The sequence below is a fragment of the Rhinichthys klamathensis genome, unplaced genomic scaffold (genome assembly GCF_029890125.1).
Source record: "Rhinichthys klamathensis goyatoka isolate OS25496 unplaced genomic scaffold, OSU_Roscu_1.1 h1tg000911l_1, whole genome shotgun sequence".
NCBI lineage: Eukaryota > Metazoa > Chordata > Actinopteri > Cypriniformes > Leuciscidae > Rhinichthys > Rhinichthys klamathensis.
Genome location: NW_026607255.1, coordinates 295,001 through 308,669, shown reverse-complemented (window position 1 = coordinate 308,669; position 13,669 = coordinate 295,001). Strand labels below are relative to the sequence as shown.

Here is a 13,669-nt window from a genome sequence, read left to right as displayed (position 1 = left end):
TAGTATATAAATTACAATTACTACCACCACTACTATTATTACTATTACATCCATTAGTCTGCTACAAGGCTAAGGGGGTTTCGGGGGTATGCCCCCCGTAAGAAAATGTTGTGCCCAAAAAGCACGTCGGCCCACCGGGAATCTCCCGGTAGTCCCAATGGCCAGCATGCCTGTGCACAATACTAAGTTAATTTATTTCGTTTGACACCTTAATGGCTGAGATGAGAAGACTTACCTCTATACTGGGCTTTCTTTTTATCTAGATGCTTTCTCCGTTTTCGTCCCTGTGCACCAGAGGGTTTCGATCAACGCGCCAGCAGCTGAGCACTTGCCTAACGTAACGTAACGTAAAACCCCCCCACCCCCCGTTAGGAAATGATCGACAATAATCATCAATTCAATCTAATAATCAGGTTGACAAGGAATTAAACATGTGGCTGAGGGGGCGCCTTAGGATGATCATGTTTAATAAACATGTTTTTGTTTCGCTTGTCATTCTAATTATGTGATTAATGGGAAGTAGGCCAAGGACGACACTAGAGTGCGCCCGCGCCCCCAGCAAATTTGTCGCCCTAGGCAATCGCCTAGTTCGCCTATAGCAATCGCCGGCCCTGCTCGTCGCTTGATAAACTTAACTGTAAAGCCACTGTAGTCACTCGGACTATTTTAACGATGTCTTTAATAACTTTCTGGGCCGGCAAGTTTCAATCCCTTAGAAGCCTATGGAGGAGTGAACCAGCTCTCAGATTTAATCAAAAATATCTTAATTTGTGTTCTGAAGATGAACGAAAGTCTTACGGGGTTGAACAACATGAGGGCGAGTAATTACTGACAGTATTTTCATTTTGGGGTGAACTAACCCTTTAAAGTCCTAAATGTAATAATTTCATACTCTCCCTGAAATCACCATATATGTTTGCACAGACACTCAAGATATGAAACCGTTATTGAAGCTTAAATAAACCAGTGACACTCCAGACCAGAGTTAAAGAGATGTTTGCTTTTAGACTTGCGGTAGAGCTGAACCTCCATTGTGGATTTAGTATCTCGTGTTAAATAATTAATCGATTGTGTGAAATGATCCTCTTTCATTTCCAGCGCTGACCTCGTTCTGTCTATTTTCTCTTTCTGTTGTTAACTCCATCTCCCTTTCACTTTCTTTAACATGTCCTGTTCTTCTCTCTCTCTCTCTCTCTCCAGAGGAGCCAGCGTTCAGGAAGAGGAGGTTATGTATTAAGTTCATCCCGAGAGACTCCACCGAAGCTGCCATCTGTGACATCCGTATCTTAGGACGCTCTAAACAGGCGCCGCCACAGTATACGTTCATAGGGTCAGTTACTCTACACAAGAACTTGTGACCTAGACTGACTTCCTGATATGTTTAAAAGACAGTTCGGAAGTATTCAGTGAGAAAATGAATAGTATTCTGCTGGTGGGCAATGTGAAATTGAACAGCATTAGGGAACATAAGCGTGACCTCACAGCTTTATATTTGGTGAGTTAAGATTTCAGAAAACCCCATGGCATTTTTTAATGAATTTAAATGTTTTAGTGTGTGTAGATAAATATTGCTGGTATATTTATTATATGTACTTTATTTAATAATAATGATAATAGATTAGAATAATAATTTGTTCATGTAAATAGTTTCATGTAAATATTTTTCTTCCATGAATAAAGTCAACATATTTAAATTTTTAATAATACATGTGTATATAATATATATATTAATATAATACAATTCTGTATTTATTATATGAATATTGTGATATATTAATAATATTCTAACAATCTTTTTTAAAATGTTTTTTACTTCTGGTAAAAATCTATAATCTAATTAACTTTTGGTTCCTCTGTGGAAAAAATAATTGTTTTAAAAAACTTTTTTTTTCTTCTCTTAAAACATGCAAGTGTCCCGTTATCATTCCAGTCTCTGATAATATATATATATAATTATTAGAGCAATATTCAACATCTTTAATATATCATAAGGCTGAAGCCTATTAAGACACCATTGTTTTTAAGTATTTTTCGGCCTGGGGTATCTGGAGATCTCTGGCTGTACTTTGAGATCTCCAAAGTGCTTTCTGTCTTTGTTGATGTATGTGTTCCTGGATCACAAAACCAGTCATAAGTCGCACGGGTATATTTGTGGCAATAGCCAACTATACATAGAATGGGTAAAAATTATCGATTTTTTTTTTATGCCAAAAGTCATTAGGATATTAAGTAGTATATTTTGTAAATTTCCTACCTTAAATATATAAAATATTTATTTTTGTGAGTGAATGCTGCACAGTCGCAAACAAAAATGGACAACTTTAAAGGTGATTTTCTCAATGTTTCTTTTTTTTAGCACCGTCACATTCCAGATTTACAAATAGTTGTATCTCGGCCAAATATTGTCCTCTCCTAACAAACCATACATCAATGGAACATGTATTTATGCAGCTTTCAGTAGATGTATAAATCTCAATTTTAAAAAATGTACCCATGTGACTGGTTTTGTGGTCAAGGGTCACATATTCTTATTAATCTGTGTTTTGTGTTTCTGAGTATTTAATTTATCCTGAGTAAATCATTTAAAGTTTGGTGAATTCTGTATTTCCTCTTAGAGAGCTGAACAATATGGGGATCTGGTACCGGATGGGAAAGGTGCCACGGACCCAGGACTCTTCACCTGTACAGAACAACTCCTCCACCAACACCACCAATAACATCCAGACTGTCACCAACAACTCCACTCCAGCGCCAGTCATGCCCAAGTACGTGTTGGTGAAGTGTGAACCGCGTTCGTAGCAACAGCTGCAGAATAGAAAGAGAGAGAATGAGACAAACTGAGAGGAGGAAGAGAAACAAGGAATGGAAAAACACTTTAATTAGCAGATGCAGAAAAGCATTCTTTAGATTCTGGAGTAAACGAGCTTGTGGTTTTTCAGGAAATTCCATAGTAGTTATAGTATATCCCATTTATATACAGATTTTTTCAAGAATCTTTGATGAATAGAAAGTTCAAAGATCCACATTTATTTGAAATAGAAATCTTTTTTACATTATAAATGTCTTTACTGTCACTTTTGATCAAACAGTACTAATCAAATTAAGAAAAAGCGTGCTGTTTTCCATGAGATAACTGGACTAATGAAATGTTTAAGAGTGCTTTCACGTGCTATTCTTGTGTAAAATGTGTATGTTTACGGGCTTGTTTGTGTCTCAGGGTTTTGTACGCCCCGGAGCTTTTTCTGACCCAAATGGGAAGTGTCTGTTCCAGCTGTTTCCCTCTCATGGTTTCCTCTCTGTCTGTCTGCTCTCTTGATACGGTCTGCCTGTGATCCTATTATATATAACAGGATACAACTGCAGTTAAGTCACATAACCAAAAATGCATCACAATAAGGGAGTGACCGTCTCTGACTGGTCCCTGAACGCACGTCTGGGAACCCACGTCATTATTTACATATCGAAATCTTAGAGGTGGAAATGGTCATGTAAAACTGAATTTGATGCATGGACCCTTGACTAAGATAAGTGAACACTTAAATAACAACACTCTCGTTCCTGTTATAAGGGAAAGATTATAATGATAAATTCAGTCACTTTAATTAAAGTCAGTTATCTTTACCACATTACAAAGGGAGAGTATCAGTGGTTTAACACAACTAAATTCTGTTTATATCCACCTTTTCCCTATGCCCATTGAGGTTTTGCAGGAATTATGGGAGTAACTTTCATGTAAACAGTCAGCGAAAGGTTCGCTCTATGAACGCAGTAATAAGCATTTTCAAAAACTGAGATCAATGAGATGACATTATTCTACTCACCCTTCACCCATTGAACATTTAAAAGGACATTTAAAAGTATAAAAGCATTAAAAAATGACTACAACAGACCATGAATAACCCCAAAAGTTCGATTATTTCCACAGCAATATTTAGGGTGTGTTAAATATCACTACAGTAATACATGTCTGTATTATGTAACATTAGTTGCCTTAATCAAAAATGTTAAAGGGTTCATATAATGCCATTTTTGTACAAGCTAGTATGATTCTTTAGGGTCTAAATTAAAAGTTTGTAATATACTTTAATTAAAAATTCTCATTAGTATTGTAAGAAAACACTTATTTTACCTGGTCAAAAACAGCTCTGTTTTCAGCACGCCGTTTCAGTGTATATGACTTTAAATGATAATGAGCTTTGCTCACCCCGCCTCTCTGTTCTGTGTACACCGTTTGTAACACAATAACCATAACGCGTTGTTCATTATAAACGTGGGATTATGAATTATATTGAGAACATCATACATAGAAAACATGCCGTAATGTACCCTGACTGAGTGTAAACCTTAGACGCATTCATCGTGAAGCGTGCAGCTAGCGATTTGCAAAGATTAATATAAATATTAATATAAAGTTTAATAAAACGTTACACTCACTTCAGTTGTTCTAGAGGTTCAGCAGGAACACGAATATCTGGTACCGATCCTTTATTCAGGAGTAGCTTCTTAGCAAAACCAGCTTTATACTGACCCTCGTTTATAAAGCAGTCTGCTGAGAAATGATTCGCGCAAACATGAGAGCATTGACGTTGCTCTGGGGAATATTCCCTTCGAAAACAAACTCAGCCACTGCGTCTTCAGCGGTTCGGATTTAGGAACATTAAAATGACTGCTGTGTTCGTTATTACACCCAAGAACAGAACACCACAATCGCTTAGACGCCATTCTGCTCATAGACAGCTCCAGCATATCAACAATGAGCGCGCCGGTCCGCGCAGACTATGATTGACAGCTGGCTCACGAGCGAGGGCGGGTCTGTGTTGAAACGGTCCTGTCAATCAACAATCGTGGGAGGGGCTTCCCGACCGTGTGACGTCACGAAATCGAACGGCTTGATTTGAGGCAGGGGAAAACATATATGGAGATTAAAACAAAAACACTGGATGGATTTTTATAATTATATGATGTTTGTGTACAGGCACTGCCAACACACATTTCAGTTCAATCAACTTGTAAAAGTGCATGTACCATGCACTTGACCCCTTTAAATAACTGGAACACTGAGTGATATTATTTCAAAGCGATTTCCATCATTTGACAGATAATAAATATTGTGTTTACTTGCTGTAGAAACATTGCAGTAAACACTGCATACATGTGAAAACAAACCTGGAAAGAGACGTGAGGATTTGGGGAATAAACGAGAGATTCTTAGTGCATTCCAGTGATTTATTCATGGGATATTGTAAATTAAATCAAGAGAGGAGATCACAAATGCAGAGAATATGTTTGAATTTTTCATACTGTTACAGCAGAATACAAAGGAAGAAGAAGGAAAGAATATAATCAGGAGGAAAATAATGCAGCGACTGAAAAAAGCTTGTTATACCAAACGTTGACGGATGAGGATTATTTGTAGTGCAACCTTATGATTTGTTTCAGTCTTTTCGAGTGGAACTTCCCCGAATCGGAAGTGCCTCCCATAATCTAAATCACAGAAGGCTTGTTGGGAAAAAAGTGGGTAGATTTGTTTGTTTTGTCATGATTTGGTATTAAGTGTGGAGTTTCCCTTACAGCTGCCAGCAGAACACCTACACACTGAACACATCAACAGAGCAGAAGTCATGTGTGCGGTGGTTTAGTCATGTTATAAGTGTTTAATGGTGGGCGTTGCACATGAGACCTACAGCATTCTCCTGTTATTAAGTGGATCTGTAGTAAATGCACAGCTTTATCTCTGAACGTGTGCTGGCAGCAGGGATCATGTTACTGGAGCAAATGCTTATGTTTCATCCTGAAAAATACATTTTTCTAATGCGTAATGTGTGTGAACACTGAATTGATTCCTCTTTCACATCTCTATGTGCTTGAACGGACAAGGCAAGTCTTGGCAAGAATTCATGTTAGCATAGTCAGTTATGTCCAAGTGAACAGTTGAGAAAGAAATCGGATGTATCATTTTATTGGATCCGTGCATTCGCTCTTAAAGTGAAAGCAGCCTATAAATATCTGCTGCTGTCTGAATTTTTGTTTTCTTGCTGATCTGAAAAATAATGCAATCCATGACTCAAAATCCGTAATATGATCTGAACCGTGAGTTTTGTGATTTATTGAATCACTAACTATAATAGTATATATTGCTAAAATACCACTGATTCTGCGTTCAAAAACAGCTCTATGTAGCGCAACAGAATGTTTTATTAAAAAGCAGTAGTATTTTTAACTTGTCTCGTCATTGGGCGTTTTCACAGCTGGCGCATTTGTTTTGGAAACTGGTGCGTTTCCTCCCTCAGCCGGTTCGTTTAGGCATATATATCGCGCTCAGATCCGCACCTACACAATTGCTCCGAGATCGGCTGAACGAGATGCTCTCGGCCAGATTGAAAACGAACCATTTCGGTTGAGGTGAGAGAGCAATCCAACCCAACGGACCAACAACCCAAGCGCTATCATAATTCATAACGGGAAATGTGTTCTATAAAAAGCAGCAGTGTCTACATCTGCTACATCTACGCCTCTTCATCTGTGTATTTACTTTTCTCAGTGCATTGAAAGAATGCTGTCCCAACGAAGCCTTGATTCCCACTCTAACTGCATTAGAAGTGATGTATATGTCATTTGAAATGTAATTAAATATGTATAATTTATCAGTCAGAGCGGGAATCAAGTAGGTGTTGGCGTGTCACAATAGTGAATCTTGATGAATGACGCAGAGGAACGTTAACAGGTGAAGTCTGACCAATAAGAGGACAGATTTACTCACATGTGACTTGCATAAACGCACGTTAGTACGCTTTGAAGTGTTGCCTTGTGAAAGCGAAACAATCCATGAAGAAAATGCAACTTTTTAACAAATAAAGCCCCCGTCTCAGAACAAATCAAATGATTTACAGGTCTGAAAACGCCCTTAAAAACAACACCCATGGCGAGATGTGCACAAGACATTTCTCTGAGAGGGGTTTCTAACAGCTTATTTAAAGATTCGCCACTAAAAACATAAATTCTTAAAGCACAACTGCTGAAAATATCCTTAAAAAGCAAGAAATAAATTATAGACAAAATGTACTGAAATGGTCTAGCATCATCCAGCAAACAGTTTGTTTTATTAGGAGTTTGTTTTATTTGTTAAATTATCACAATTTGCATGACCGAATTACGGATGCAACCTTCAGTCCACTCAGTCTTCATCAAGGTTGCCAGTCAGATGAAAGATTGGCAAGAGTATGATTTAAAAAAAATAATTTTACAGCTGATGAGACGCAAACAACCCTGATAATTTTGAGGTTGGAAGAAGATATGTTGAATACTTGTTTGATTAAGTCTTCTGTTTCGGTTTGTCCATAGGCACATATCCATGACCCTGCCGGCATGTTTCAGGAAAAGCACAACCAGACCAGACTTTGAACACCAGAACTCCAACCTCTATGCCATCTCTGGTACCAGAACCGCACAAAACACAGCTGACCCAAACTGAACACCCTCACAACATCTCCAATATCCCATCAGTGCAAACTAGAAGAGAGGAACACCAAAGAGACAAATGTTCCTAGAGCTCCACATGCTTTTACAAATTAAATGAATCATTAATTGATTCTAAAGTAGTACAAATAATCAGTAGTGGAGTTTACTCTGTAAGTTTACTCTTTCTAACTAAAAAAAAGTATCGGCTACATCATGATATTATATACAGGTGAAACTCGAAAAATTAGAATATCGTGCAAAAGTTAATTTATTTCAGTAATCCAACTTAAAAGGTGAAACTAATATATTATATAGACTCATTACATGCAAAGTGAATTATTTGCTATAATTGTGATGATTATGGCTTACAGCTTATGAAAACCCCAAATTCAAAATTAGAATATTGTGAAAAGGTTTTCATATCTGTAAGCCATAATCATCACAATTATAACAAATAAAGGCTTGAAATATCTCACTTTGCATGTAATGAGTCCATATAATATATATTAGTTTCACCTTTTAAGTTGAATTACTGAAAAAAATGAACTTTTGCACGATATTCAAATTTTTCGAGTTTCACTTGTACACACTGTGTAAACACCTAGCGTTCAGAAGACTGGTAAGAAGAAAGGTAGTGTATTATTATATATCAGATGTAATGTGCAGTATAATCTGCTGACTGCTTGAGTTGAGTCATGAGCACCTCACATTTGAGATGAAGGTCAGTGAAAAAGGGCTCGGTTAAATCTGCATGTAATAATCCTGTCTGAGATCCCATCAGCACTCTCAGTGTCCGTGTGGATTCATGACGGCTGTCATTAGAGATGTAATAAACCCTTCTCGAGGTGGAATCTGTCTAACTCTACCAGACGGTGTTCAGTGAGGACTCACAATATCTCTCTGTTCTGAGCTCTCGTTCATTACCGCACACGTTCGTGAAGAACAATTATGTCTCCGCAATGATTGAGTTTATTTATATTTATATTTAGCAGATGCTTTTATCCCAAACAACTTACAAATAATTAGGCAATTTGTAGTAATTTTGTTGACTTGTCATTAGGCCTTTCGCGATTATTGATTAATCATCTAATTGTGGTAAATCAATCTAATCGTAATTGAGATATCTGCGATAATTGTGCAGTTTAAATTTCATTTATCACATTCATAAATCACATTTTGCCAAAGAATTTTGAAGAAAAAAAAAGAAATGGCAAAAGGTCTTCCTTCATACATAATGAATCTTTGTTGGTTTAATCAGACTATATTATATTATATTATATTATATTATATTATATTATATTATATTATATTATATTATATTATATTATATTATATTATATTATATTATATTTAGGGCTGTCAAATGATTAATCACGATTAATCACATCCAAAATAAAAGTTTTTTTTTTACATAATATATGTGGGTGCACTGTGTATAATTATTTTGTATATATATAAATACACACACATGCATGTATATTTAAGAAAAAAATATTATTTATATATAAAATATTTATATATAATATAAATTATATATAAATCTATATACAGTATATACATGCAAATATTTCTTAAATATATACAAGCATGTGTGTGTATTTATATATATATAATAATTATACACAGTGCACCCACATATATTATGTAAAAAAAACTTTTATTTTGGATGTGATTAATCACGATTAATCATTTGACAGCCCTAATTATATTATATTATATTATACTTAGCAACTGGGCAACGATTAATCGCATCCAAAATAAAAGTTTGTGTTTACATAATATATGTGTGTGTAGTGTGTATAATTATTTTGTATATATAAATACACACACATGCATGTATATATTTAAGAAATATTTGCATGTATATACTTTATATATATATATATATATATATATATATTAATACATAATTAATATTATATATAAATATAAATATTTGATATATTAATCAACACATTTTTCTTAAATATATACATGCATGTGTGTGTATTTATATATACAAAATAATTACACACACTACACACACATATATTATGTAAAGACAAACTTTTATTTTGGATGCGATTAATCGTTGCCCTGCCCTATATTATATTATATTATATTATATTATATTATATTATATTATATTATATTATATTATATTATATTATATTATATTATATTATATTATTAATATTCTCCCACGATTCTGAATAGACAACTACACAAAATTAATTTGAATTACAATTTTTGTTTTAAATGACTCTCATAAAGACTTCACTAGTTTCATAACTGGATGAATCAGCGTTTATGACAAATACATTTGCATCGCTTGTCTCCACCTACTGGTGTAACGATGTCATTGGTACAATCTTTATTTGAAGCATAAAGTTGCTTTCAAAAGGTGATTTGCTCGATCGCTACTGTAGACATCAGTGTTTATATCCGAACTATAATCTTTTATCCCAGTACTTCTGTGATCATTTGAATTATTATAACAAAAATAATGATACTGTGTGGTTGATTTTATATTTACACATGATAATTGCTCTCTCTGGATCAACGACAGCGCCAACACAGATCTCAATGTTGGCTGTGATCGCGATCTTTAAACGACTAATCGTGCTGCTCTATATCATATTATTAATGTATTCATTTTCACAGCAGTTAGAGTAAATTATGTGGGTTTATTGTGTTATCATTTTTATTAATATATATGATTCCAAGCATCAGAATAACTTATTAGGCTTACACTGACAGAATTGAATCATTAATTGAATTTTATTTGTTTAATAATGATAAAAATAAACATGATTTGGCTACTTTTCATAGCCATTAGAATTTTATTTTGTAGAGTGATTTATTAACATTTTGCTGATTTTTGTGCTGGACACATTCTAGGTAACTCTAGTTAATTGTGATCTCTTGACTTCTCAGCTATGGATGGAGTGCCTTTCATGATCTCGGAGAAGTTTGCGTGTGCCTCCAGTGATGTGAGTCTGCTTTCCACTCTTCAACAGTCACATCTATATCTGTACAGCCTACAGACTAAACAAAATACTTCAAAATACTCTCAAAGGATAAAATGCCATTTGGCAGTAGAGAATAATGTGTTCTAGGTAACTGGTACAAGAGCTTATCTGGACATTGAGGAGAACTGTGTGTCTGTATTTCAGTTGCAGCAGGTCGATCTAATGGGCATCAGAATCAAATCACTCGCAGAGATCGAGAAAGAGGTGAGGATCTGTTGAGTTTCAACCATGACAATATAGGGTCCTTTTCCCCCCATTTAAATGCCAAAAAATGCTATATATATATGTGTGTATATATGTGTGTGTGTGTGTGTGTATATATGTGCGTGTGTATATATGTGTGTGGGTATATACACTCACCGGCCACTTTATTAGGTACCCCATGCTAGTAACGGGTTGGACCCCCTTTTGCCTTCAGAACTGCCTCAATTCTTCGTGGCATAGATTCAACAAGGTGCTGGAAGCATTCCTCAGGGAGTTTGGTCCATATTGACATGATGGCATCACACAGTTGCCGCAGATTTGTCGGCTGCACATCCATGATGCGAATCTCCCGTTCCACCACATCCCAAAGATGCTCTATTGGGTTGAGATCTGGTGACTGTGGAGGCCATTTTAGTACAGTGAACTCATTGTCATGTTCAAGAAACCAATTTGAAATGATTAGAGCTTTGTGACATGGTGGAAGTAGCCATCAGAGGATGGGTACATGGTGGCCATAAAGGGATGGACATGGTCAGAAACAATGCTCAGGTAGGCCGTGGCATTTAAACGATGCCCAATTGGCACTAAGGGGCCTAAAGTGTGCCAGGAAAACATCCCCCACACCATTACACCACCACCACCACCAGCCTGCACAGTGGTAACAAGGCATGATGGTTCCATGTTCTCATTCTGTTTACGCCAAATTCTGACTCTAACATCTGAATGTCTCAACAGAAATCGAGACTCATCAGACCAGGCAACATTTTTCCAGTCTTCAACTGTTCAATTTTGGTGAGCTCTTGCAAATTGTAGCCTCTTTTTCTTATTTGTAGTGGAGATGAGTGGTACCCGGTGGAGTCTTCTGCTGTTGTAGCCCATCCGCCTCAAGGTTGTGCGTGTTGTGGCTTCACAAATGCTTTGCTGCATACCTCGGTTGTAACGAGTGGTTATTTCAGTCACTGTTGCCCTTCTATCAGCTCGAACCAGTCTGGCCATTCTCCTCTGACCTCTGGCATCAACAAGGCATTTCCGCCCACAGAACTGCCGCTCACTGGATGTTTTTTCTTTTTCGGACCATTCTCTGTAAACCCTAGAGATGGTTGTGTGTGAAAATCCCAGTAGATTAGCAGTTTCTGAAATACTCAGACCAGCCCTTCTGGCACCAACAATCATGCCACGTTCAAAGTCACTCAAATCACCTTTCTTCCCCATACTGATGCTCGGTTTGAACTGCAGGAGATTGTCTTGACCATGTCTACATGCCTAAATGCACTGAGTTGCCGCCATGTGATTGGCTGCTTAGAAATTAAGTGTTAACGAGCAGTTGGACAGGTGTACCTAATAAAGTGGCCGGTGAGTGTATATATATATATATTATATATATATATATATATATATATATGTGTGTGTGTGTTTTATATATATATATATATATGTGTGTGTGTGTGTGTGTGTGTGTGTGTGTATATATATATATATATATATATACAGGGTGCGATTTGTGAAAAAAACAGAGGGGGGGATGTTTTGAAAAAGTTTTATTCATAAAAATAAATCATGAGAACATGAACTTCATCACTGCATTTGCAGGAATTGTAAAATCTTTTTTCTTATTAACTCATGAAGTAGCCTAACGCAATATGTTTTACTCTAATAGCTTATATACAGTGTTGTGTGTAACGTGTTACAAAGTAACGCGTTACAGTAACGTAACTACTTTTTCGGATAAAAAGTAGTGTAACGCGCTACTACTGAAAATTTGGTAACGAAACGTAGTTCCTTTTTCAATTCGGCGCAACGTTACTTTCCCCAGGGACAGATTATCTGTCCCTGGGATTTGACAGCGATCTCCGTCATTTGATAGATTTGACCGCGATCGCCATCTCCGTAGTGAACGCCCCAGAGAGAAATGCACATAATGGATTACATAATCAGAGAGTAGGCAGGCTAGCCTATTTCCTTTCGTTTTGAATTGTTTCTTTAAAGACATTTCAAGTTTAAATTCTATACGTTGAGTTTCGGTTAATTTATGATGAGATGCTCCAGTTCACGTGCAATGCAAGTGACCACGCCGGCGTTTCCATGATTATATTGTCCCCTTTATTTGCTTATTAAATCCAGGCATTTGGTTGATAAAAAATTGATTAAAATTAAGATACAATTTATACAAAACGAAATTCGCTTTAAAGAAAGGCTTTCTTCAAAACAAAACTTAATGAAGTGGTCAAAATCATGTCTGATTGACTCAATGTCTCCCGATATATTGCGCATCCATCTTACTCGCGCTGTTCACTTTTCATAATCAGCATAGATGGAAGAAAATAACATTATAATATTTAAACAAATATGAAACTAAATGCGCTTATTTAATGGCTACAACACGTAGGCTATAGTAGGCCTACAGACTCTCTATTTGTATATTGCTGCACAAGCACATTCATTTAATTCTGAATTTTGCACACATAAGTTGAAAGGCATTTGTTTACGTGCATAGTAAAACATATATGCAACATTTATCAGGTTCACGGATAATTGTGCGTGCATTTATTAATCATTATGATACTAAAACCATAATAAAGTAGGCTATAGGGAATGCGGAGGTACGTCACGCCGTGTTGCATTATGGGACGTGGGCGCCATCTTTACAGGCACGATCTCTGTTTACCTTCGGTATAATAGTGGGTGTTTGGCTAAAACGAGGTAAAATTGAAGAAGAACGGAAGAAATGGAGATGTTTAAAGAAAAAGACAAGGGACCCTACCGGGATAAACTAAATGCCACTGCCAAAAAACGTTATTTGGACAAACTATCCGCGATAAACAACGTTGATACATCTGATTTAGTTTTGGTGTTCAAAGCCTATGCTAAGTTGATTACTATTGTACATAAAGTTCAAGCTATTTTACCTGAAAAGCAGCTCTCATAGTTTGTTAGCTTGCTATTTTCAGCATATGTTAAGTTTTCATAGGTTGTGCAAGAAATTTACATTACTTTAT

The 13,669-nt window shown here is 36.2% G+C and overlaps 1 protein-coding gene across 2 annotated transcripts in view; it reads left to right on the top strand.

Moving 5' to 3' along the window:
• mvb12ba (multivesicular body subunit 12Ba) overlaps positions 1-13,669 on the top strand; it is a 35,569-nt gene that overhangs the window by 18,109 nt on the left and 3,791 nt on the right. For both annotated transcript variants that reach the window (XM_056244117.1, XM_056244118.1), the window contains 5 exons: positions 1,201-1,330; positions 2,616-2,765; positions 7,342-7,433; positions 10,375-10,430; positions 10,614-10,673. In XM_056244117.1, the coding sequence (XP_056100092.1) occupies positions 1,201-1,330; positions 2,616-2,765; positions 7,342-7,433; positions 10,375-10,430; positions 10,614-10,673 (488 nt within the window). The remainder of the gene's footprint in view (positions 1-1,200; positions 1,331-2,615; positions 2,766-7,341; positions 7,434-10,374; positions 10,431-10,613; positions 10,674-13,669) is intronic.